The sequence below is a fragment of the Salvelinus namaycush genome, chromosome 35 (assembly GCF_016432855.1).
Source record: "Salvelinus namaycush isolate Seneca chromosome 35, SaNama_1.0, whole genome shotgun sequence".
NCBI lineage: Eukaryota > Metazoa > Chordata > Actinopteri > Salmoniformes > Salmonidae > Salvelinus > Salvelinus namaycush.
Genome location: NC_052341.1, coordinates 8,456,420 through 8,483,750, shown reverse-complemented (window position 1 = coordinate 8,483,750; position 27,331 = coordinate 8,456,420). Strand labels below are relative to the sequence as shown.

At 41.5% G+C, this 27,331-nt stretch overlaps 1 protein-coding gene across 1 annotated transcript in view; it reads left to right on the top strand.

Annotated features, from left to right (window-relative positions):
- LOC120029385 (CUB and sushi domain-containing protein 1-like) overlaps positions 1-27,331 on the top strand; it is a 328,206-nt gene that overhangs the window by 202,422 nt on the left and 98,453 nt on the right. Inside the window, 8 exon segments of the mRNA XM_038974609.1 lie at positions 694-888; positions 1,161-1,299; positions 1,454-1,641; positions 5,508-5,696; positions 9,375-9,491; positions 9,722-9,937; positions 20,572-20,760; positions 21,859-22,028. Of these exon segments, the coding sequence (XP_038830537.1) occupies positions 694-888; positions 1,161-1,299; positions 1,454-1,641; positions 5,508-5,696; positions 9,375-9,491; positions 9,722-9,937; positions 20,572-20,760; positions 21,859-22,028 (1,403 nt within the window).

Below are 27,331 nucleotides of genomic sequence, written 5' to 3'. Positions count from 1 at the left end.
AATGTTAATGGAATTATGCCTGTACCACACCGAGCTGAAATTAGGTCTGAATATTGCTGTCCCCAGTGCCTGTTTGCTATCTCTAGGAAACATTGTCTCGTTGCACTCCCCGGGCCTGGGAGACAACACAGTGACATGTCTCTCCTCCACAGAGGAACAGAGGCAGGCTGCAGCGGTGGGGAAGGTTAATGAAATGGAGGAGGATGTTGTTACCGTTCTTATTCCGCATCAGAATCCGCTGGACCCTCCTGTCAGTGACTAAGACAGGGATGGGTTTTTTTTTTCTCTTGGCGGGGAGGTGTCAGCCATGTGATGGGGATGGCGGGGGAGCCGGTGGTGTGGCATCTCAATAGCAGCGCCGTAGAACTGGCGTGTCACTGTGTCAGGAGGAGAGGGACATGTCTCCCAATCTGGTGTGGGGAGTTACTGTCAGCGAGCAGGAGTGTAATAACAATGAGCCAGGGAAATAAGTGTTGCCTCCATGGCGTCAGTCTTCACCACTGTGCTGTGTTCATTTTGTTGGCTGATTAGCCTCTATTCTCAGTGACTAAATAATTAACCAGGTTCTCATCATGTTCTCTGGGATAAGACAAATGAGTTAAATTTGACACAGAATCCAGTTTGATGTCTTCTTATTGATTACAAAACAACAACACTGAAAAACACTGAAACCAGTTTTATTTTCCTCGCTAGCGTTTGGTCAGAATGAATGCCACGACCCCGGCATCCCTGTCAATGGCCAGCGGTATGGGGAACACTTCTTGTTGGGGAGCTCCGTTCTTTTCACGTGTGATGAAGGATTCATCAAAACCCATGGGTCTGAGTCCATAACCTGCATCATTCAGGATGGAAACGTAGTGTGGAATGCAGCAGTTCCTCGGTGTGAAGGTACTGTATAATGTTGAACAATAATCCATACAGTTTGCCAATGTCATCCTGACTCCCCTTGAGTTAGAGTGGGTGGGCACTGGACATGTCATGTGGGGGTCTGCTTTATTGTTGTCTATTGGTGTAACATTGTAGAGCCGCTGAAAATGTGCTACAATAACTAGTAAAGTTTCCCCTTGACAGTCTATACGGTTACATTCTGCATGCTGTTGCATATAGATGTGTAAGCTCTCTATGTCAGAACATTGCCACTAAAATATGTTCCCCTCTAGCACCTTGTGGAGGACATTTAACAGCTCCAACCGGAGTTCTGCTGTCCCCTGGCTGGCCAGGATACTACAAAGACTCTTTAAACTGTGAATGGGTCATTGAAGCCAGCAAAGATCACGCCATCAAGATATCCTTTGACAGGTTTCTATTTTGTTTCAAATGTATCTTATCCCTGATGAAGCTATTTCAATCATTCCATTTGAGATAATCTGCCATGATAGGCTACAGAAAAATGCTTGGATGGAATAGTAGCTTCTAATTCACTTCTCTTTTCTTTCTGTCTGTTTCCATGTAGATTCCAGACCGAAGTTAATTATGACACACTGGAGATTCGGGATGGCCCCTCCAACTCCTCTCCTTTAATCGGAGAGTATCATGGCACTCAGGCGCCCCATTTTCTCATTAGCACCAGCAATTACATGTACCTGCTATTCACCACAGACAACAGTCGCTCCAGTGTGGGCTTCCAGATCCGCTACGACAGTGAGTTCTACCGTTTTCATTTTGAAATGTATCCACAGGACTACCTTTGAAAAGCAGAGGACATTGTGTTGTCAATCCACACATTGTTTCATGGCTACAACTGCGTGGTGCAATATCACTTTAATACGTGTGCTGCTGATGTCAATATTAACTCTGCTTGTGTGTGGGTGTTGTGATCATATTGAAGTAGTGTAGGAGCTGTGAAATTAGATTTACACTTCATTTGGATAACTTGTCTTCATTGGGGTTGTTGCCTGAACAGGACTACGACTTAAATACCAAAGAATTGGTGATTGCGTAGGGAAACCTAATTTAACTCATTATATCACTAATAATAGCAATAGGCAGTGGTTTGCAATAAGATTATTAAGTAATCTATCAATAATTGATAGATTGATAGCGTTGTAAAATAGCTAGTCTAATTCTTTCTCCAAATGCCAAAATATCTTAGGAAGTTATGTCACAAAGGCTGTTTAAATGAATGCTTTAGGGTGCGTTCGTAAATTCAATCTGGAGTGCCAGAGTTCGCTCAGAGTGCCCTCTGGGCGTTCGTAAATTCAGAGCATTGTCAGATTGTCCGTTCTTAAATTCAGAGTGTTTGGCTCTCATAGCGTTCAGAGTTCACACTGGACGCTCTGGCCCGAGGAGTAGGGTTGATCCGAGCGTTCTGACCTCACAATGGCAGTCAAGCACCCAAGCTAACTGGCTAATGTTGCAGCCACAAATAAGAGAACACCTCACTCTGACCATTTTACTCGCCCTAGCAGAGCTGGTTAGGCTGTTTTCATGTTAACTAGAGCGTTGGTGACTGTAACTGTGCTGCTGGCAATAATTTAAGATTTTTTGCAAACGTTTACTGACACCAGCCAAATACAACGGGTGTTGAGCGTTCGTAAATCCATCAGTTATTTTTCCCTCTGGAATTGGAGTAGTTAGCCAGGGCGAATTTACGAATGCACCCTTAGAGAGAATGATTTCGTAAATAACATTATACAACGGGTTGATTTAATCCTGGATGCTGATTGGTTAAAATCACATTCCAGCCGTGGTCTATTCCACAAGTTACCACCGGCTAAATCTATGATGTTGAAATGCCTATTTACTCTGTTCCATCTGACTGGGCAATCCACTGTCTCATCAGCCCAGGCAGGGAAGTTATACATTTGATCTCCACTATAAAAAGCACCAAGACATTGTCTCCCATTTCTTTAGACAAACATTTAGTTTTCAAGAGTGGAGATTTGTATACATCTTGCTGTCTGTCTCTCCGACATTTGCAACATTGAAGTTCGATCTCCAGCTGTCCCATAGTAATGAACGTGTCGGGAGTCGAGACGAGACAGACAGGCAGACAGTTTTTCTCAGCCAGTCGAAATCATGAATCAGTTGGCATCATTTTTCTGGACATATATCATTTTCCCTTGCTAGCTAGCAAGCATGTTGCCAGCCAGTATGGCAATGGAACATTTAGAACAAACAACTGGGTCGCGTCCATAGATACAGAACAAAAGGACTTAACGTCTGGGTCGCGTCTCTGGCAACCGAACCGATAGAACGGCTTGGGTAGCAAGCTTAGATTTGTGTTGGGACTATATCTCATGGAAGGATGAAATAGTATGAATAAATTAATCAAAATAACGTTTTTTAATAAAAATATGTCAATCATTATTTGAATATGTTGGTAACCTATTGTATAAAAGTGATAACACCCGTGCCAATATATCCTCCAAACACGGGATTTATCACTTGTATGTACAACTGTCATCCATCAGTGTACTCTGATAGAGAACATGTTATCTATTTTCTTCTACTTTAAATCAGGCTTCCTTACTATACAGTTGAAGTCAGAAGTTTACATACACTTAGGTTGGAGTCATTCAAACTTGTTTTTCAACCACTCCACAAATTTCTTGTTAACAAACTATAGTTTTGGCAAGTCGGTTAGAACATCTACTTTGTGCATGACACAAGTCATTATTCCAACAGTTTTTTACAGACAGATTATTTCACTTATAATTCACTGTATCACAATTCCAGTGGGTCAGAAGTTTACATACACTAAGTTGACTGTGCCTTTAAACAGCTTGGAAAATTCCAGAAAATGATGTCATGGCTTTAGAAGCTTCTGATAGGATAATTGACATCATTTGAGTCAATTGGAAGTGTACCTGTGGATGTATTACAAGGCCTAGCTTCAAACTCAGTGCCTCTTCGCTTGACATCATGGGAAAATCAAAAGAAATCAGCCAAGACCTCAGAAAAAAAATGTGGACCTCCACAAGTCTGGTTCATCCTTGGGAGCAATTCCAAACGCCTGAAGGTACCACGTTCATCTGTACAAACAATAGTACACAAGTATAAACACCATGGGACCACGCAGCCGTCATATCGCTCAGGAAGGAGACGCGTTCTCTCTCCTAGAGATGAACGTACTTTTGTGCAAAAAGTGCAAATCAATCCCAGAACAACAGCAAAGGACCTTGTGAAGATGCTAGAGGAAACAGGTACAAAAGTCTCTATATCCACAGTAAAACGAGTCCTATATCGACATAACCTGAAAGGTCGCTCAGCAAGGAAGAAGCCACTGCTCCAAAACCGCCATAAAAAAGCCAGACTACGGTTTGCAACTGCACATGGGGACAAAGATCATACTTTTTGGAGAAATGTCCTCTGGTCTGAAGAAAAAAAAATAGAACTGTTTGGCCGTAATGACCATCGTTATGTTTGGAGGAAAAAAGGGGAGGCTTGCAAGCCGAAGAACACCATCCCAACCGTGAAGTACGGGGGTGGCAGCATCATGTTGTGGGGGTGCTTTGCTGCAGGAGGAACTGGTGCACTTCACAAAATAGATGGCATCACAAGGAAGGAAAATTATGTGCATATATTGAATCATCATCTCAAGACATCAGTCAGGAAGTTAAAGCTTGGTTGCAAATGGGTCTTCCAAATGGACAATGACCCCAAGCATACTTCCAAAGTTGTGGCAAAATGGCTTAAGGACAACAAAGTCAAGGTATTGGAGTGGCCATCACAAAGCTCTGACCTCAATCCTATAGAAAATTTGAGGGCAGAACTGAAAAAGCGTGTGCGAGCAAGGAGGCCTACAAACCTGACTCAGTTACACCAGCTCTGTCAAGAGGAATGGGGTAAAATTCACCCAACTTACTGTGGGAAGCTTGTGAAAAGGCTACCAGAAACATTTGACCCAATTAAACAATTTAAAGGCAATGCTACCAAATAATAATTGAGTGTATGTAAACTTCTGACCCACTGGGAATGTGATGAAAGAAATAAAAGCTGAAATAAATAATTCTCTCTACTATTATTCTGACATGTCACATTCTTAAAATGAAGTGGTGATCCTAACTGACCTAAGACAGGGAATTTTTACTAGGATTAATAAATGTCAGGAATTGTGAAAAACTGAGTTTAAATGTATTTGTTTAAGGTGTATGTAAACTTCCGACTTCAACTGTATACTCACTAATTAATTCCCTAAATGTTCCCTATAATTACATTATTGTAGTTACATAGTACAATACTGTCTGACATTACAATACTGTGGATGAGACATGACTTCCAGACAAATGGCTGGAAAATGTTAATGAAATCTATGGTGTTTTGTAAACATATTTGATTTATTGTATTGGGAAAAACTCCTTAATAAAATATATATTTGATTATTATTACAATATTTCTTATGAGGACAACCCTCCCCCATGGGATGAAATAGAACGCAAGGTAAAAGGAGAGAGCTCCTTTTGGCTCCCCCTCATGATTTATACAGTAAAGAGCGATTCCGACACCATCTTCTATTGAATTTAAGGCATGAAGGTGGAATTAAATCGTTCATTCTATCCCCACAGGCGTTATGATGGAAACAGATTCCTGCTTAGATCCCGGGATCCCAGTCAATGGAAAGCGGTTTGGGAACAATTTTGCCATTGGGACCAGGGTGACATTCAGCTGTGATCAAGGCTACACGCTGAGCGACGAGAAACCCATTGTGTGCGAGAGGAACCATCAGTGGAACCACGCACTGCCCAGCTGTGATGGTAGTGTACCCCGATTTAGCACCCTCCAACCCTTCCTTCCTCTCCTTTTCCCTGTTCCTGTCAGGTGCACTGACATGCATTGCAGCACTTACTCAGCCATCACCCCTTCTCCTCACACTCCCCATCCGATTCACAGAGAGAGATGTGGGCGACAGCGCACTGCTAACCAATCTCTCTGTCTTATCTGGTGGAAAGGGTACGCCTCTTTGACAACCCTAAGGAGCGGAGTTCATTGATTCCTGATGAGAGGAAAGGTAACTGGAATATGCACACTTAAGATAACTTTGAACGGCAGACAACAGAGAGTCAGAGTCGGTAGGCAGGTTGGAGATTCAGCAGGAAGACATAATTCCAAACGTTTATGTAATTTGTTTCCCGCTACTTGTGATAAAAATAACATTGTTCAGCATTTTTTTTCTTCCAGTAAATGGAGTCGAGCGTTTGACCATCAGGTTTGGTCGTCCAATATCACCCTCCGGACTACTAGTTCATAAGTTGTGTCTTCTATTTTAGTCTTCTATTCTGTTTTCTATTCTAGACTTCTATTCTGTTTCCTTCTGAACTTGACCTTCATGATTGACAGTGGTGGCATTTCCGCATCTCATTCAGATATGTAAAACGTTTTCTGCCGTTTTGTCCCTCTTACTCACTCTATCATTTCACAAGGGGGATGTAGGCATATGCAATAGACAGGTCCTGTTCTAGGCAAAGATGCTATCTGATTTTTAAATGGGATTTTGAGGAATAGATACAATGTTTTATATTAGAATGAGAATTAGAGCACAATCCTTTTTGCGAATGGTGAGAAATAATGAATCACAGAACACAGAATGATCACAGAACATAACATTGATCATCCATCATTGGTTTGTTGTTGTAGTGTCATTCTTAGAACCCTCCTACTTAGAAGTTACAGAAGGAATGCACGCTTCACTTCCTGTAGAAATGGTCCACTAGTCCTTCACCCTGAGCACCTGCCTCCTCCCCGCCCACTGCTGCGTTTATGGAGGAAGCAGGAGTTAATCTTTTAAGAGTGGGGCCAGCTTTATGATTATTTTATTTATGACAATGACGGTACTATATGGATTGTTCGCGCCCACAATTTGTCTTGTCCATGTCCTTTTGTGATAACTATACCAGAAGTATCAAGTACAAAAAATATATCTTCCCCTCTTCCTTCCAACGGGATGAATCAGACCTCAGTACATATATAGATGCATGTTGGGATATCATGCAATTATGGCATTTTTATTTGTCTCACACTCAAAAGAGCCATCCTCGCTGATTAACTTTCAGTGGTAGCCTTGGGCGAGTATGATAACACACAACATGAGCCCCATTTAATCACCAGCATCTCCATAGCCTACGGAATCGGGTATAATTGCAATTGCCAACTCCATACATTTGTTCATGGGAACCTGTGCTATCTTGGGAATGCCTTTTTTCAGCTATTTTCACAGCATTTAACTGATACTCACACCAATTAAAAATGCTGAGTGACTCAACCTCACAGGCTAGAGGTTGTGGACCTCTGTCTATTCACATACACATTCATGCTACAAATGTCATGCTTCACAAACACGGTAAATACAATTATCCTGTGATACATACACAGAAGTCATAGTAGATTAGCATATTTCCTTTAAGGCATTCCTTTTACTCATTTTTTCTTTTTATTCATCTTGTAATTAAGGCAGTGACAAGTTGTTGTTTAGACGACTCTGCCTGACTGTCTCCACTGACAGGGTCTTTCCTGTCAGAATTCTGCCTTGGTTATTAAGTTCCCTTTTGATCTTCCCAGACAGACTCACTATCAGCATACAGTATCCCACGTCTTCATCTTACTCAGCCCTAGCTGGGTAAACTCTGAGGCTTTTCATCTGGGAACATGATGTGTCTATGTCTGTGTTTCACACTGTCATCAGGTTTGTCTCTACAAATAACATGGAGGAGAGACTAAAAGTTTGTTTAGAACATTTACTAAGTCCAAAAGAGATCCTCTTACACCCAGGGATATTTTTTGCAGTCTCTGACCTAGATTCGGGTACTCTTTTTTTTTATGTTGCAATTTCTTTGAGCAATTTTCAATGATATTGGCATAGTAATCAAAAATCTAATGATACAAGCTCATAATCTTTTGCATCTTTATTTATTTAAATGCTGTTATTAATTTTTCAAAACCCCTGATTGTTATGCAAGAAATTGCATTAATTAATCATTAAAGGGCAACTCCGACACTTTTCGTTATCTTCGCAACAAACTGGTGTCTACATACACTACCGTTCAAAAGTTTGGGGTCACTTAGAAATGTCCTTGTTTTTGAAAGAAAAGCATTTTTTTGCCCATTAAAATAACATCAAATTGATCAGAAATACAGTGTAGACATTGTTAAATGTTGTAAATGACTATTGTAGCTGGAAACGGCTGATTTTTTATGGAATGTCTACATAGGCGTACAGAGGCCCATTATTAGCAACCATCACTTCTGTCTTCAAATGGCACGTTGTGTTAGCTAATCCAAGTTTATAATTTTAAAAGGCTAATTTATCATTATAAAACCCTTTTGCAATTATGTTAGCACAGCTGAAAACTGTTGTTCTGATTAAAGAAGCAATAAAACTGGCCTTCTTTAGACTAGTTGAGTATCTGAAGCATCAGCGTTTGTGGGTTCGATTACAAATGGCCAGAAATAAAGAACGTTCTTCTGAAACTCATGTCTGTTCTTTTTCTGAGAAATTAAGGCTATTCCATGCGAGAAATTGCAAAGAAACTGAAGATCTCGTACAATGCTGTGTACTAATCCTTTCACAGAATAGCGCAAACTGGCTCTAACCAGAATAGAAAGAGGAGTGGGAGGCCCCGGTGCACAACTGAGCAAGAGGACAAGTACATTAGAGTGTCTAGTTTGAGAAACAGACGCCTCACAAGTCCTCAAATGGCAGCTTCATTAAATAGTACCCCAAAACACCAGTCTCAATGTCAACAGTGAAGAGGCGACTCCGGGATGCTGGCATTCTAGGCAGAGTTGCAAATGAACAGCCATATCTCAGACTGGCCAATAAAAATACAAGATTAAGATGGGCAAAAGAACACAGACATTGGACAGAGGAACTCTGCCTAGAAGGCCAGCATCCCGGAGTCGCCTCTTCACTGTTGACGTTGAGACTGGTGTTTTGCTTTTCTTTCAAAAACAAGGAAATTTCCAAGTGACCCCAAACTTTTGAATGGTAGTGTATGTGAAAACGCCACATTTCTACATTTTGTGAGAAAAAAAAACGTTAAAACATTGTGCCCAATGACATCATAAAAGGTTTAAACATTTTAAAAACAGTGATTTTCAAACATTATGAGATTCGCGGTGACATGGCGAGCAAGAAAATACCCACCCTCTGGCTAGAAACACGTTGCAGATTTGAAAACCAACATTTAAAAAAATCTTTATCCTACCCTATGATATCACAGAGAAGCATTTTTTAGGACCTTTTTAACCACAGATCATAGAAACGCCCTATGTAGACATATGTAGACACTGGTTTGGTGTTGGAGATAATGAATATGAGATTGAAAAGTAGCGGAGTTGCCCTTTAATAATGGAAATGTTCAGTCCTCAAAGTTCTCAAAATATGGGAGTTTAAAAAACGATGCTTCATTCATGATGTTTCATTTTGTTTCCCTTAGCGTTGTGTGGTGGTTATATCTTTGGTAAAAAAGGAACCATACTCTCCCCTGGGTTTCCTGATTTCTACCCAAACTCCTTGAACTGCACATGGACAATAGAGGTGTCTCATGGCAAAGGTAAGCCTCATGAATAGCTGTCTAATGTAAGTACCAACCAATAATTTGTTGCAGCAACTGAGTGAGTAAAATCCGCTGTGACTGGCCCTACAGCACCTCATTTGAATGATGAGTCTCTATATTCTCATTAACATTAAGCCCCAGCCCTCACTTAGCCCTCACGTGTGACGTGGAGACAGGGTTTTTGATGTGTGACTTAGGGAGGCCTAATCTTATCTGAAACTCTCCAGGAGTGCAGCTGCTCTTCCATACGTTCCACCTGGAGGACTCCCATGATTACCTGCTCATCACAGAGGATGGCATCTTCACGGAACCTGTGGCCCGGCTTACTGGCTCCGTCCTGCCCCCCTCCATCAAGGCCGGCCTGTTTGGAAACTTTAGCGCCCAGCTCCGCTTTGTCTCCGACTTCTCCATGTCCTATGAAGGTTTCAACATGTCCTTCTCAGGTGGGTGTCACATATTGTGTATAAAGGGTAATCAGTTGTTGCGGATACATTTTAAGAGTTCCTTTCATGTAGATTCAAAGATATGAGGTCACTGCAGTGATTAACATTGGTGTAAAGTACTTAAGTAAAAATACTTTAAAGTACTACTTGAGTTGTTTTTTGGGGGGGTAACTGTACTTTACTTTATTATTTATATTTTTGACTACTTTTACTTCACTACATTCCTTAAGAAAATATTGTACTTTTTACTCCATACATTTTCCCTGACACCCAAAAGTACTTGTACCATTTGGAATGCTTAGCAGGCCAGGACGGACAATGGTCCAATTCATGCACTTATCAACAGAACATCCCTGGTAATCCTTTCAGCCTCTGATCTGGCGGACTCACTAAACACAGATGCTTCATTTGTAAATGATGTTGGAATGTTGGTGCCGTCTGGTTTGCTTAATATAAAGAATTTGAAATTATTTATACTTTTACATTTGATACTTAAGTATATTTTAAACCAAATAGTTTTAGACATTTACTCAAGTAGAATTTTACTGGGTGACTTTCACTTTTGTCATTTTCTATTAAGTTATCTTTACTTAAGTATGACAATTGGGTACTTTTTCCACCACTGGTGATTAGAACACTGTTTTGATGAAAAATGGATCGAGAACCCAGCCGACTATTAAGTCAATGTGAAGCAGTAACAGTTGAGACGTCAGTAGATCAAATACTGAAATAGTTGGTATTTATTTATAGTGCAGGTGATGGAGAAGACTGGCTCCAGAGTTGTATCTACAAAGATATACAAACTTCAACAAATACTTAAAGGCTGTGTTTTGTTTCATATGTGTACAACCGCTGATAAAATTAACACTGTAAAAGTGTAGTAAAAATGTGATCAGTTATTTTTGATAGTTGCTGGTTAGAAATACAATCTACACATGACCTTCTAAACAGCAGGTTTTGCATGGGTGGAGTTTTGGCTTGCCTGGTGACATCATCAGGTGGTATAAGTGAATCGACCAATAACAATAAGATTTCCGAACCTCTTTGCCAATAACAGATCGTTTTCAGGTTACAGTGCATTCGGAAAGTATTCAGATCCCTTGACTTTTTCCACATTTTGTTATGTTACAGCCTTATTCTAAAATGGATTAAATTGTTTTTTCCCCCTCATCAATCTACACGCAAAACCCCATAATGACAAAGCAAAAACAGTTTTTTAAAAACATTTTGGCAAATGTATTAGGGAAAAAAAACAGAAATATTACATTCACATAAGTATTCAGACCCTTTACTCAGTACTTTGTTGAAGTACCTTTGGCAGCGATTACAGCCTCGAGTGTTCTTGGGTATGACGCTACAAGTTTGGCACGCCTGTATTTGGAGAGTTCCTCCCATTCTTCTCTGCAGATCCTTTCAAGCTCTGTCAGGTTGGATAGGGAGCGTCACTGCACAGCTATTTTCAGGCCTCTCCAGAGATTTAAATCAGGTTCAGGTCCGGGTTCTGGCAGGGCCACTCGTGCACATTCAGAGACTTGTCCCGAAGCCACTCCTGCGTCCTGAGCGCTCTGGAGCAGGTTTTAATCAAGGATCTCTCTGTTCTTTGCTCCATTCATCTTTCCCTCAATTCTGACTAGTCTCCCTGTCCTTGCTGCTGAAAAACATCCACACAGCATGATGCTGCCACCACCATGCTTCACTGTAGGGATGGTGCAAGGTTTCCTCCAGACGTGACGCTTGGCATTCAGTCCAAAGAGTTGACTCTTGGTTTCATCAGACCAGAGAATCTTGTTTCTCATGGTCTGAGAGTCATGTGCCTTTTACTGAGGAGTCGCTTTGGTCTGGCCACTCTACCATAAAGGCCTGATTGGTAGAGTGCTGCAGAGATGGTTGTCCTTCTGGAAGGTTCTCCCATCTCCACAGAGGAACTCTGGAGCTCTGTCAGAGTGACCATCGGGTTCTTGGTCACCTCCCTGACCAAGGCCCTTCTCCCCTGATTGCTCAGTTTGGCTGGGTGGCCAGCTCTAGGTAGAGTCTTGGTGGTTCCAAACTTCTTCCATTTAAGAATGATGGAGGCCACTGCGTTCTTGGGGTCCTTCAATGCTGCAGAATGTTTTTGGTACCCTTCCCCAGATCTGTGCCTCGACACAATCCTGTCTCAGAGCTCTACAGACAATTCCTTCGACCTCATGGCTTGGGTTTTGCTCTGACATGCACTGTCAACTGCGGGATTGTGCCTTTCCAAATCATGTCCTGTCAATTCAATTTAGGTGACTCCAATCAAGTTTTAGAAACATCTCAAGGATGATCAATGGAAACAGGATGCACCTGAACTCAATTTCGAGTCTCATAGCAAAGGGTCTGAATACTTATGTAAATACCTATTTTCGCTTCGTCATTATGGGGTATTGGGTGTAGAATGATGAGGAAATAAATGAATTTAATACATTTTAGAATGAGGCTGTAATATAACAAAATGTGAAAAAAGGGAAAGGGTCTGAATACTTTCTGAATGCACTGTATTGTAAATATCCCTCCCATTAGTCTCCTCCATTCATGGATTGATCCACTCTGTGGTTAATGCATTGCTTTTGCGCCCTTCCCCTCCCCACTCAGACCACTCCTAGACAGTCCTAGCAAATGTCTTACTTGAGAAAAATTTGTCATTTTTTTGGTAAAATACTATTTTTGTTTCTTTTTGACCATTTTAATGGAAAACTATCACAGTAAGTTACTTAACTGTTACCCAGAAACTATTTGATATTGAGATAAAAATGGCTGCATTGGGCCTTCAAACTTGGTTGCAAAATAATAAACTTGCTCTGCCAATAATATAATAACCCGACTCGAGTACAAAGACAAATCACTTCAAACACAGGGCAAAATGCCCATAAACATCTGAGTATGGCAGAGCTATAATAACAGCATGTTACCTAGACAAACAGCCCTGCATGAGGATTAGGGAATCATAAATAATAACCCCATTACCAGGGATAAATCATTTATACCTTTACATAGGTAAATTCTCACAGAACAATGATAACCCACTTTAAAGTTTTTGCAATTACCAAATGAACATCAGTGGTCAATAGTTAACACGTTTATGAAAAAAAAAAAACATTATTAGCATAAACATGAACATTTCCTATAAACAAGGACAACACCTCAGAGAAACGGGAGAAACCTAATAACGAGAGACGTGCCTAACGCCTCGATCACACCGACAGCACCAATACGCAAAATGTTACGCAGCATCATCTGGGTACTGTATGTGTGTAACAAAAATTCAACATTCACGTTCTGCTACCATTTCTGTCAAGTCGTCTACGCATACAGTTTGACGCATACGTTCGATAAATCCAACATATGCATCACACAGAACGTACTGAAGCTGCCTCTGCTGCAAGGCAAATGCAGTGTTCTATTGGAAATTAATGTACAATGATGCGTGGTGTGATCGAAGCGTAAAGCTGTGGTCTTCACCGGTGAGCTCAAGTAGGAGCCAGTTCACATTGGTGGTGAGTAGAGAACAGGACAGGTTGGCTTTACCAAACAGAGGTAATACTAACATTTCAAAATAAATAATAATAATTACTAGTGATGGGAAACCGAGGCTTTCTGAAGGCTCCGTAGTTTCCCCAAATTGTGCTGAAAAACAGTTCATTACTCGGAGCTTCATTATCTGTTCGCAATACGCATTAGTGACATCTGCTGGTCAGCAATAAATAGCAGTGTGTGAACATCAGATAGATGTTTATTTCCCCACTGTTTTTATCAAAACTCTGTGGCGCAGCAGTAAATCGTTAATTTCAGTAGCCTATAAACAGTTGGAGAATAAGGTTCACATCATGCTTCCATTTTTTGCCTTCATGTTTACTATTTTTCAAAAACGGGCATTATTTTGGATGTTAAACTAAACGAAACAAAATATTTGACAACAGTGCAGAAAGTGTGGTTTCACATAAAACAATTTTCAAAACATTGTGCCTTCAACAGAATTCGACCTCATAGCCCTGAATGTTCCATAGTTCCCTACTCTACCTGCTAAACTACCGGTCAAGTGAAACTGTACAAAATCCTAGGTATATATATTTGTAAGTATGACGTTCAGTAGAAGTTAGTGTTTGAAAGCTGCTTGGAATCAAAGAAAAGACCAGAACCAAGGGTAATTCAGTGGGATCTCGCATTTTGCAACACACGATTTGAAAAAGCATGTGATCAAACGACGCATCGGACGTCATTGATGACGTACTTCTGAGGAAGCGTTACAGACATCAGCACACAGCTTCGAATGCCGCGTTCATATGCTATTCGGAACTAGGTAACTCAAAAACTTCCGATGTGCGGATTCGTTGAACGCAGCATGTATATATCTACAACCAGTTAGCAATTTGAACATTTCAGAGATTCCTAGTTCCGTCTTGTATGTGAACTCGGCAGAAGTTAGCTGCTTAGGCTCAATCACAATGACAGTGTTTTGCATTTTGGTACACCACAAGTACATTCATTTCCAATGAAACGCTGCGTTTGCCTTGCAGGGTTGCGTTGCTGAGCGTTCTGATGCTTGCGCACCATTTTGCGTAAAACACTGTAGATGAGATCGAGGCGTAAGCAATTTCGATACATGCGTTGAAGCTCCGGAATCAAACGTAACATCACTTATGATAACCATATCCTTTTACTGACCAGTCTTTGATTACAAAACACACGCAGCAGTGTTTGAAGGGACAAAGGATAGCATGGTTAGCAAGCAATGTTCATACTAATTGAGCAATCTCAGCTCCACCATATGTAGGCTATGTAATTGTGTCGATTAGTTTTTGCGGAGTGACATCAGACGATACTTGTAAAAATGTCCATTCTTTAAATCGTACCTATGTTTGTCCTGTGTAAAATCGTTATTTTCTTTGGGTGCTGCAATCCATAGTTTTGGATAAAAACGTCATTCAATGTGACTAAATTGCACCGCGTAATCCACTGTTTTACAATAAAGTATGAAGTTAATGACTTCAAACATACACTACCACTCAATACTTTAAGAACTATCAATTATGTCATGCTTACTTTGTACCTGTGCTTCTCTTGATTGTTGTCAGTGGGAGTTGGCATCCATAGTTTTTGATTAAAAAAATGTGCCTTTATGCATCTCCTGACAAAACTACTAAATATTCCGTGCAATGAGGGGTTGCTCCTTATCTGTTATCTGCCCCCTTGGCGGAGGTCGCTTAAAATGTTATTTTAATCCCAAAATATGGATCGCAGCACCCAACGAAAATAACGCCTTAACACAGGACAAACATAGGTAGGCTACAATGTATTCATTTAAGTCTCTTATGACTCAATGTAGTTGGAGGTATACTCCGCCAAAACTCATCACCACTCAACTCCATTGTATAGTGGAGTTTAGTACCAAACAATTAGTCGGTTTGTGTGGGGAGAGGCCCAACACGTGTTGATAACTCAACGCATATCATCACACATTGTTATTTTCTAAAAACCTCTTAAGGATCGGACCTTTTTTTAAATTTTCGCCTAAAATAACATACCCAAATCTAGCTGCTGTACTGTAGCTCAGGACCTGAAGCAAGGATATGCATATTCTTGATACCATTTGATACCATCTTGATACCATTTGAAAGGAAACACTTTGAAGTTTGTGTAAATGTGAAATTAATGTAGGATAATATAACACATTAAATCTGTTAAAAGATAATACAAGGAAAAAACATGCTTTTTTTGTTTTTTGTTCCATCTTTGAAATGCAAGCAAAAGGTCACAATGTATTATTCTAGGTTAGGCACAATTTCGATTTTGGCCACTAGATGGTATCAGTGTATGTGCAAAGTTTTACACTGATCCAATGAACCATTGCATTTCTGTTAAAAATGTTGTTCAAGTCTGCCCAAATGTGCCTAATTTGTTTATTGATACATTTTCAAGTTCATAACTGTGCACTCTCCTTAAACAATATCATGATATTATTTCAGTGTGATAGCTACTGTAAATTGGACAGTGCAGTTAGATTAACAAGAATTTAAAGCTTTCTGACAATATCAGATATGTCCTGAGAAATGTTCTTGTTACTTACTGTACAACCTTATGCTAATCACATTAGACTACGATATCTCAACTGTCCCGCGGGGAGGACCGATCCTGTAGAACAGGTATTCCCAAACTGGGAATATGCCAAATAAAAATGTGATTCACATTTTTTTTTTATTAGAATAATAATATTTCTAAAAAAATATATACAAATCTTCACATTTTCAAACAATCCATTTAGATTTTCCAACGGGGCTATACATTTGGGTGAGTTTGTTTTTCTTGCCTGAGTAGCCTCGTTTCACTGCCAAAAATAAAAATAAACCATCTAGTGTTCAGCGAAATAACAACACAATGTCAAATACAGGTAGCCTAGTCAAATAATTAACATCTAATCACATTAACTGTTACTCTCTCGCGGGAATCCCACTAACGGTCTGTATGTAGCCAAACGTAGCTGCTGCTCATTCTGTTTGCTTGAAAAAGGAAAAATGGTAAAAAAAAAAAAAGTAAGGCCCATAGAGACGCATACCAGCTCTACTGGTAGTACTGCTAGTACTTGGCTACTACCAGCAGTACTACACCTGCACCTGTCGACGACACAAGTTCGTTTGCTTCCACGAGCACATCCAATGCTAGCATCAGTAATTCTACATTTGTTGTTAGCCCAGCTAGCATGGACACTAACAGTTGTGAATCTGATGCAGCCAAAGAGCTACTGCCCCCTTACCCGGGAAAGCACCTAACAACAGACCGGGACGTTGGACCATCGAAGAGGTGCAAATATGATGAGAACTACATTGATTTGGGGTTCACTTATATTGGGAGTAGTGCCTTTCCTTAGCCACAGTGTGTTATATGTGCAAAAGTACTATCTCACAACTCGTTGAAACCTTCACTCTTGCGCAGACATTTAGAAACAAAACATGCCAATTTGAAAAATAAGCCACAAGTTTTTTGAGCGAGAATTAAGATGACTTTTGAGTAGTAAGACATGTATAAAAGCAACAGATACCATTCATAAGAAGGGGCTAGAAGTTTCTTATATGGTGAGCTACTGAGTGGCTAGGACAGGCAAGCCCTATACTATTGTGGAGGACTTAATTCTTCCTGCTGCCGCCGATATGGCTGGGGGAAAAGGCCAAAAAAACTATATAGACAATGCCTTCATCAAACAATACTGTTGCACGAAGCATCAGTGACATGGCAGGAGATGTTTTGAAACAATTACTGCTTTGCATACAAGCCGGTGAATTCTATGCGTTACAGCTGGATGAGTCAACAGATGTGGTGGGCACAGCTCCTGCTATATGTCTGTTACGTTTATGGGGGGTCAATTAAGGAAGACATCCTCTTCTGCAAACCACTGGAAACAAGGACAACAGGAGAGGATACATTTTAAGTACTGGACAGCTTTGTGACATCAAATGAACTTTGGTGGTCAAGATGTGTTGTCATATCTACTGATGGCGCAAAAGCCATGACAGGGAGACATAATGGAGTGGTAACGCGTGTGCAAGCAGCTGCTCCCGATGCCACTTGGATACACTGCAGCATCCACCGAGAGGCTCTGCTGCCAGGGGAATACCTGACAGCTTGAAAGATGTTTTGGACACTACAGTGAAAATTGTTAACTTTGTTAAAGCAAGGCCCCTGAACTCTTGTGTATTTTCTGCACTATGCAATTATATGAGCAGCGACCATACAGAAGTGTGCTGGTTATCAAGGGGCAAAGTATTGACACGTTTCTTTAAATTGAGAGACGAGCTTGAAGTTTTCTTTACTGACCATAATTTTCACTTGTCTGACCGCTTGCATGATGACGAGTTTCTCACACGACTGGCCTATCTGGGTGAAGTTTTTTCTCGCCTGAATGATCTGAATCTAGGATTACAGGGACTCCCCGCAACTATATTCAATGTGCGGGACAAAATTGAGGTTATGATTAAGAAGTTGGAGCTCTTCTCTGTCTGCATTAACAAGGACCATCCTCCATGCCCTGCCTCCAGTCCACTTACTGATATCTGAACAAGAGAGCCTCATCGAAATTGCGACAAGCGGTTCTATGAAAATTGAATTTAATCAGAAGCCACTGCCAGATTTCTGGATTGGGCTGCGCTCAGAGTATCATGCCTTGGCAAATTGCGCTGTTAAGACACTGATGCCCTTTGCAACCACGTACCTATGTGAGAGTGGGTTCTCGGCCCTCACTAGCATGAAAACTAAATACAGGCACAGACTGTGGGTGGAAAATGATTTAAGACTGAGACTCTCCAATTCAACCCAACATTGCAGGGTTACAGTGGGGAGAACAAGTATTTGACACACTGCCGATTTTGCAGGTTTTCCTACTTACAAAGCATGTAGATGTCTATCATTTTTATCATAGGTACACTTCAACTGTGAGAGACGGAATCTAAAACAAAAATCCAGAAAAATCACACTATGATTTTTAAGTAATTCATTTGCATTTTATTGTATGACATAAGTATTTGATACATCAGAAAAGCAGAACTTAATATTTGGTACAGAAACCTTTGTTTGCAATTACAGAGATCATACGTTTCCTGTAGTTCTTGACCAGGTTTGCACACACTGCAGCAGGGATTTTGGACCACTCCTCCATACAGACCTTCTCCAGATCCTTCAGGTTTCGGGGCTGTCGCTGGGCAATACGGACTTTCAGCTCCCTCCAAAGATTTTCTATTGGGTTCAGGTCTGGAGACTGGCTAGGCCACTCCAGGACCTTGAGATGCTTCTTACGGAGCCACTCCTTAGTTGTCCTGGCTGTGTGTTTCGGGTCGTTGTCATGCTGGAAGACCCAGCCACGACCCATCTTCAATGCTCTTACTGAGGGAAGGAGGTTGATGGCCAAGATCTTGCGATACATGGCCCCATCCATCCTCCCCTCAATACGGTGCAGTCGTCCTGTCCCCTTTGCAGAAAAGCATCCCCAAAGAATGATGTTTCCACCTCCATGCTTCACGGTTGGGATGGTGTTCTTGGGGTTGTACTCATCCTTCTTCTTCCTCCAAACACGGCGAGTGGAGTTTAGACCAAAAAGCTCTATTTTTGTCTCATCAGACCACATGACCTTCTCCCATTCCTCCTCTGGATCATCCAGATGGTCATTGGCAAACTTCAGACGGGCCTGGACATGCGCTGGCTTGAGCAGGGGGACCTTGCGTGCGCTGCAGGATTTTAATCCATGGCGGCGTAGTGTGTTACTAATGGTTTTCTTTGAGACTGTGGTCCCAGCTCTCTTCAGGTCATTGACCAGGTCCTGCCGTGTAGTTCTGGGCTGATCCCTCACCTTCCTCATGATCATTGATGCCCCACGAGGTGAGATCTTGCATGGAGCCCCAGACCGAGGGTGATTGAACGTCATCTTGAACTTCTTCCATTTTCTAATAATTGCGCCAACAGTTGTTGCTTTCTCACCAAGCTGCTTGCCTATTGTCCTGTAGCCCATCCCAGCCTTGTGCAGGTCTACAATTTTATCCCTGATGTCCTTACACAGCTCTCTGGTCTTGTGGAGAGGAGAGGTTGGAGTCTGTTTGATTGAGTGTGTGGACAGGTGTCTTTTATACAGGTAACGAGTTCAAACAGGTGCAGTTAATACAGGTAATGAGTGGAGAACAGGAGGGCTTCTTAAAGAAAAACTAACAGGTCTGTGAGAGCCGGAATTCTTACTGGTTGGTAGGGGATCAAATACTTATGTCATGCAATAAAATGCAAATTAATTACTATAAAATCATACAATGTGATTTTCTGGATTTTTGTTTTAGATTCCGTCTCTCACAGTTGACGTGTACCTATCATAAAAATTACAGACCTCTACATGCTTTGTAAGTAGGAAAACCTGCAAAATCGGCAGTGTATCAAATACTTGTTCTCCCAACTGTAAGTGTATCCTTTCAAGCACACCATTCTCATTAACCTGTGGTGAGTTATTCACAATTTTCGATGAACAAATACAATTTTATATGTAAACTGGCTAAATAAAGAGCAAAATGATTTATTGTTACTATATTATTATTTGTGCCCTGGTCCTATAAGAGTTCTATGTCACTTCCCACGAGCCGGGTTGTGACAAGAATTCACACTTATTCTTATGTTTAATAAATGTATCGTATAGTGTGTATGTGGCAGGCTTACAATGATGGCAAAATCAACATTTGAGAGTGCGCTGACCCTGGTGCTAAAAGGGATACGCGGCTGGAGGTTGAATGTTTAAAGGGGTATAGGACTATTAAAAAGTTTGGGAACCACTGCTGTAGAGGTTACAAGGCACACACATAATGAGCCATATATGAAAAAATGTATTTCAACATTTAAAAAAACGAAATGATAATACAATCAAATCATTGTAAATCTGCATATTAGTACTAATGTGGATTTTATTTTGAGATTTTCTTTAGCAAAAATAAGTCTGTTTTGGTACATTTGTTTTCCAGATAACATTATTTAAATGAAGTTGACATTTTGCTGTGATTGTTTTTTCCCCCCAATAGTTTCTTCTTTGGGTCAAAATTACCCCAGTTAAAATATGTTAGCAGTTTGAGGGTTAGGAAACATGTTGGTGTATTCCACAGAGTACAGCCTAGAGCCTTGTGAAGATCCAGGAGTGCCAGCCTACAGTCGGCGAGTTGGGTTCCAGTTTGGGGTGGGGGACTCGCTCATTTTTTCCTGCTTCCCGGGTTATCGTTTGGAGGGGGACCACAAGATCACCTGCCTGGGGGGAGGCCGGAGGGTCTGGAGTGGAGCCCTGCCAAGGTGTGTGGGTAGGTGGACACATGCTTTCATTTCATTTGAACAAACTGAGAATACTTGTGCTTTGAAATAACTTGTACTGTACTTTGCCAACGGCAGGAGAAGGAGCTATACTGAGCATACAGTATAATGCAAGTGCATGAGCTAGTTTCTAATGATTGATTTACCTACATTTCTGAATATTGTCAAATGGTTAACTTACAATCTTAAGAATATTACTCAACTGCTTCCTATTATCAGTTATGCATACTTTTATAATCAGAGCATGAAACCAGGGCAGAGTTAGAAACCACAAATGATCTGGCTGTCATTTTGTCATCCCCTACAAAGAGCCATGTGTTTTCTCATAAAAAGTTCAGTAGAGAAAATTAGGCAATAACCCCACAAGAACCAAACTAGAGTTTAAGCTCACATGGCTCAAGGTCTACAGGCAGAATTTGCTTTTATACCTGAGGTACAACATCAGAATATTAACTACAAGGACATCCAGTCCCAGCACAGCCCCGAGCCTTGGTGACCAACACACACTTAATGCAGAGAGCTGTTCATTAATTCATATTCCCCTCAAGTTTCTGTTGTGGAGATTCATCAAAATTCCAGCAGGGGAAACATCTGATTGGCCCATCAGTTGATAACAGGTCGCAGCTGCTGAAGTATTCTGGGTTCAACCTGCTGAACATTTGTGTTGAACTCTTCTCTTAGGGTTAAACGGCTCCTTTAATGCCCCTATTCAGATTCATAACAGACAGATATGACTTTTCTCACAGGTCTTTTCTCTCTCTCTCTCTCTCTCTCTCTCTCTCTCTCTCTCTCTCTCTCTCTCTCTCTCTCTCTCTCTCTCTCTCTCTCTCTCTCTCTCTCTCTCTCTCTCTCTCTCTCTCTCTCTCTCTCTCTCTCTCTCTCTCTCTCTCTCTCTCTCTCGTTTGGAATGAGCAGCATATAGTATGTAGGGAAATATGACAGTTCTCTAAAGATAATCAAGACAAATTTTTCTGACTTTAAACCCAGATTGCCATGAAATGTCTTAATATCATATTCTCTCTCTCTCTTGCTTATTTTCTCTCTCACTCTCTCGCTCTCACTTTCTCTCGCTCGCTCGCTCTGCCTAGCTGAATGTGGAGCCACTACCGTTGGGAGCGAGGGGGTTCTGCTATCACCCAATTACCCATCCAATTATGACAATAACCATGAGTGCATTTACCGCATTGAGACGGAGGCAGGGAAGGGCATCTGTGTCACGGCCATTAACTTCCTGCTCCACGAGGGGGATTACCTGAAGGTGAGTCTCACATCACTCATACACAACACTGGATATTTACTCCGTAGATGTTACATATCAATACATCCCCACGCATAATCTTCTCACTGCAAGGTGTGCAAATAGTTAATAAAGGACTCAATGTGAGACTTTTCAATGTGAGACTTTTTCACTGCAGCATCAACTTTTTGAATGCAGTTATGGTCCAATGTAACCCGTAAGAGACCAGAGGTAGTGACTCAGTCAAATCATGAATTATTAATGCCTTCATTAAAATTACATGATGCCAGAGCTTGAGGCATAGAGAGGCCAATGAAAAAATGTGTATCAAATCTTACAGTAGTGCATAACAACATAATAACTGGTTATAAAGTGGCGGAATTGTCCTTTAAAATTCTGTTCAATCTCTTTAAACAGAAAATCTAATCAAATGTTATTGGTCACATGCGCTGAATACAACAGGTGTAGACTTTTATAGTGAAATGCTTGCTTACAAGCCCATTCTCAGCAATGCAGAGTTTTAAAAAAGTTAGGAAAATATTTTCTCAATAAAAAGGAAATAGTAACACAATAAAATAACAATAAAGAGACTATATACAAGGAGTTCCGTTACCGAGTCAATGTGCAGGGGTACGAGGTAGTTGAGGTAATTGAGGTAATACAGTACATGTGGGTAGGGGTAAAAGTGACCCCTAGGCAATCAGGATATATAATAAACAGAGTAGCAGCAGCATATGTGAAGACTGTGTGTGTGTGTGTGTGTGTGTGTGTGTGTGTGTGTGTGTGTGTGTGTGTGTGTGTGTGTGTGTGTGTGTGTGTGTGTGTGTGTGTGTGTGTCGTCAATATGCGTGTGTGTGTGTGTGTGTGTGTGTGTGTCGTCAATATGCGTGTGTGTGTGGGCGTATGTATTGTGTGTGTGTTGGAGTGTCAGTGTACAGTAGTATGTGTGAGTGTGTGGGTAGAGTCTCATGAGTGTGCATAGAGCAGGTGCAGGAGAGTCAGTGCAAAACAATTAAGATAAATAAAGAAATAATAAAGGGTGTCAATGTAAATAGTCCAGGTAGCCATTTCGTTAACTGTTCAGCAGCCTTATGGTCCCAGACTTGGCGCTTAGGTACCCCTTGCCGTGCGGTAGCAGAGAGAACAGTCTATGACTTGGGTGGCTGGAGTCTTTGACAATTTTTAGGGTCTTCCTCTGACACTGCCTGGTATAGAGGTCCTGGATGGCAGTGATGCACTGGGCCGTACGCACTACGCTCTGTAGCGCCTTGCGGTCGGCTGCCGAGCAGTTACCAGTCAAGATCCTCTCAATGCTGCAGCTGTATAACTTTTTCAGGGGGTATAGGCGGTGTCATGCCCTCTTCACGACTGTGTTGGTGTGTTTGGACCATGATAGGTCCTTAGTGATGTGGACACCGAGGAACTTGACGCTCTCGACCCGCTCCACTACAGCCCCGTCGATATGAATGGGGGCATGTTCGGCCCTCTGTTTCCTGTAGTCCACGATAAGCATCTTTGTCTTGCCCACGTTAAGGGAGAGGTTGTTGTCCTGGCACTACACTGCCAGGTCTCTGACCTCCTTCCTATAGGCTGTCTCATCGTAGTCGGTGATCAGCCCTACCACCGTCTTGTCTTCGGCACTTAATGATGGTGTTGGATTCATGTGTGGCCATGCAGTCGTGGGTGAACAAGGAGTACAGGAGGGGACTCTCACCACCTGCGGGCGGCCCATCAGGAAGTCCACAATCCAGTTGCAGAGGAAGGTGCATGATGAGCTTGGATGATGAGCTTGAAGATGAGCTTGGTGATGAGCTTTGATGTCACTATGGTATTCAACGCTAAGCTGTAGATAATGAACAGCATTCTCACGTAGGTGTTCCTTTTCTCATGTTGGGAAAGTGCAGTGTGGAGTGCAATAGAGATTGCGTCATCTTTGGATCTGTTTGGGCGGTATGCGAATTGGAGTGGGTCTAGTGTTTCTGGGTTGATGGTTTTGACGTGAGACATGACCAACCTTTCAAAGCATTTCATGGCTAAAGACGTGAGTGCTATGGGGCGGTAGTCATTTAGACTGGTTACCTTGGCATTCGTCGCCACAGGGACTATGTTAAGAATATGTAGGTATTACAGACTGGATTAGAGAGAGGTTGAAAATGTCAGTGAAGACACTTGCCGGCTAGTCAGCGCATTTTCTGAGTAATCCGTCTGGCCATGCGACCTTGTGAATGTTAACCATGGTTCAGTGTTGCTTGCCTCGAAGCGAGCATAGAAGAGATATACAGTTGAAGTCGGAAGTTTACATACACCTTAGCCAAATACATTTAAACTCAGTTTTTCACAATTCCTGACATTTAATCCTAGTAAAAATTCCCTGTCTTTGGTCAGTTAGGATCACCACTTTATTTTAAGAATGTGAAATGTCAGAATAATTTATTTTAGCTTTTATTTCTTTCATCACATTCCCAGTGGGTCAGAAGTTTACATACACTCAATTAGTATTTGGTGGCATTGCCTTTAAATAGTTTAACTTGGTTCAAACGTTTTGGGTAGCCTTCCACAAGCTTCCCACAGTAAGTTGGGTGAATTTTGACCCATTCCTCCTGACAGAGCTGGTGTAACTGAGTCAGGTTTGTATGCCTCTTTGCTTGCACACGCTTTTTCAGTTCTGCCCTCAAATTTTCTATAGGATTGAGGTCAGGGCTTTGTGATGGCCACTCCAATACCTTGACTTTGTTGTCCTTAAGCCATTTTGCCTCAACTTTGGAAGTATGCTTGGGGTCATTGTCAATTTGGAAGACCCATTTGCGACCAAGCTTTAACTTCCTGACTGGTGTATTGAGATGTTGCTTCAATATATCCACATAATTGTCTTGCCTCATGATGCCATATATTTTGTGAAGTGCACCAGTCCCTCCTGCAGCAAAGCACCCCCACAACATGATGTGCCACCCCCGTGCTTCACAGTTGGGATGGTGTTCTTCAGCTTGCAAGCCTCCCCCTCTTTCCTCCAAACATAACGATGGTCATTATGGCTAAACAGTTCTATTTTTGTTTCATCAGACCAGAGGACATTTCTCCAAAAAGTATGATCTTTGTCCCCATGTGCAGTTGCAAACCATAGTCTGGCTTTTTTATGGCGGTTTTGGAGCAGTGGCTTTGTCCTTGCTGAGTGGCCTTTCAGGTTATGTCGATATAGGACTCGTTTTACTGTGGATATAGATACTTTTGTACCTGTTTCCTCCAGCATCTTCACAAGGTCCTTTGCTGTTGTTCTGGGATTGATTTGCACTTTTCACACCAAAGTACGTTCATCTCTAGGAGACAGAACACGTCTCATTCCTGAGCGGTATGAATGCTGCTTGGTCCCATGGAGTTTGTAGTTGCGTACTATTGTTTGTACAGATGAACGTGGTACCTTCAGGCGTTTGGAAATTGCTCCCAAGGATGAACCAAACTTGTGGAGGTCTACAATTGTTTTTCTGAGGTCTCGCCTGATTTCTTTTGATTTTCCCTTGATGTCTTTCAAAGAGGCACTGAGTTTGAAGGTAGGCCTTGAAATACATCCACAGGTACACCTCCAATTGACTCAAATTATGTCAATTAGCCTATCAGGAGCTTCTAAAGCCATGACATAATTTTCTGGAATTTTCCAAGCTGTTTAAAGGCACAGTCAACTTAGTGTATGTAAACTTCTGACCCACTGGAATTCAATTGTTGGAAACATTTCTTGTGTCATGCACAAAGTAGATGTCCTAACCGACTTGCCAAAACTATAGTTTGTTAACAAGAAATCTTTGGAGTGGTTGAAAAAGTTTTAATGACTCCAACCTAAGTGTATGTAAACTTCCGTCTTCAATTGTAGCTCGTCTGGTAGCCTTGCGTCGCTGGACAGATCTCAGCTGTGTTTCCCTTTGTAATCCGTGATAGTTTGCAAGGCCTGCCACATCCGATGAGCGTCAGAACTGGTGTAGTAGGATTTGATCTTAGTCCTGTATTGAAACTTTCACTGTTTGATGGTTCGTCGGAGGGAGTAGCGGGTTAGTGTCCGGATTAGTGTCCTGCTCCTTGAAAGCAGCAGCTCTAACCTCTAGATCAGTATGGATGTTGCCTGTATTCCATGGCTTTTGGTTGGGATATGTACGGTCACTGTGGGGACAACAGCGTCGATGCACTTATTAATTAAGCCGGTGACTGATGTGGTAAACTCCTCAATGCCATTGGATGAATACCGGAAAATATTCCAGTCTGCTAGTGAAACAGTCCTGTAGCTTAGCATCCGCTTCATCGGACCATTTCCGTATTGAGCGCGTCACTGGTGCTACCTGTTTGAGTTTTCTTTCTTGTAGGCAGGAATCAGGAGGATAAAGTCATGGCCCGATTTGCCAAATGGCGGGTGGGGGAGAGCTTTGTGTGCATCTCTGTGTGTGGTTAAGGTGACCTAGAGTCTGATTTCAGTTTTCCTGCATTAAAATCCCTGGCCACTAGGAGCGCCGCCTCTGGATGAGCATTTTGTTGTTTGCTTATGGCCCTATACAGCTCGTGGAGAGCGGTCCTAGTGCCAGTATAGGTTTGTGGTGATAAATAGAAAGCTATGAAAAATACAGGTAAATAGTGTGGTATACAGCTTATCATGAGGTATTCTACTCAGGCGAGCAGAACTTTGAGACTTCCTTAATATTAGAGATTGTGAACCAGCTGTTGTTAGTAAAGACACACACACCACCCCCCTGATCTTATCGGACTCTGGCGTTGTGTCCTTCTGATGCATATAAAAACCAGCTAGATGTATATTATCCATGTCCTTGTTCAGCCATGACTCAGAGAAGCATAGTATATTACAGTTCTTAATGTCCTGTTAATAGGATAGTCTCGAACGGAGCTCGTCCAGTTTATTCTCCAGCGATTGTACTTTCGCCAAAAGAACAGAGAGTAGAGACGATTTATTAATTTGCCTCCGTAGACTTATCAGACTCATTGAAGTAGAAGTCCTCGTCCAAATCGAGGTTAGTGATAGCTGTTCTGATGTCCAGAAGCTTTTTTCGGGCATAGGAAACGATGGAGGAAACATTATGTGCGAAAAAAGTTAAGATCAGCACCAAAGAATACACAAAATAACACAATTAGTCAGGAGCCCGTAAAACGGCTGCCATTCCATCTGGCGCCATTCTCATATCTATGTGTATCATATTTCTGTGTAGTCCACTGTAAGTTTTAAATGTACACTACCGGTCAAAAGTTTTAGAACACCTACACAGGGTTTTCTTTATTTTTGCTATTTTCTACATAGTGAAGACATCAAAACTATGAAAGAACACATAGGGAAT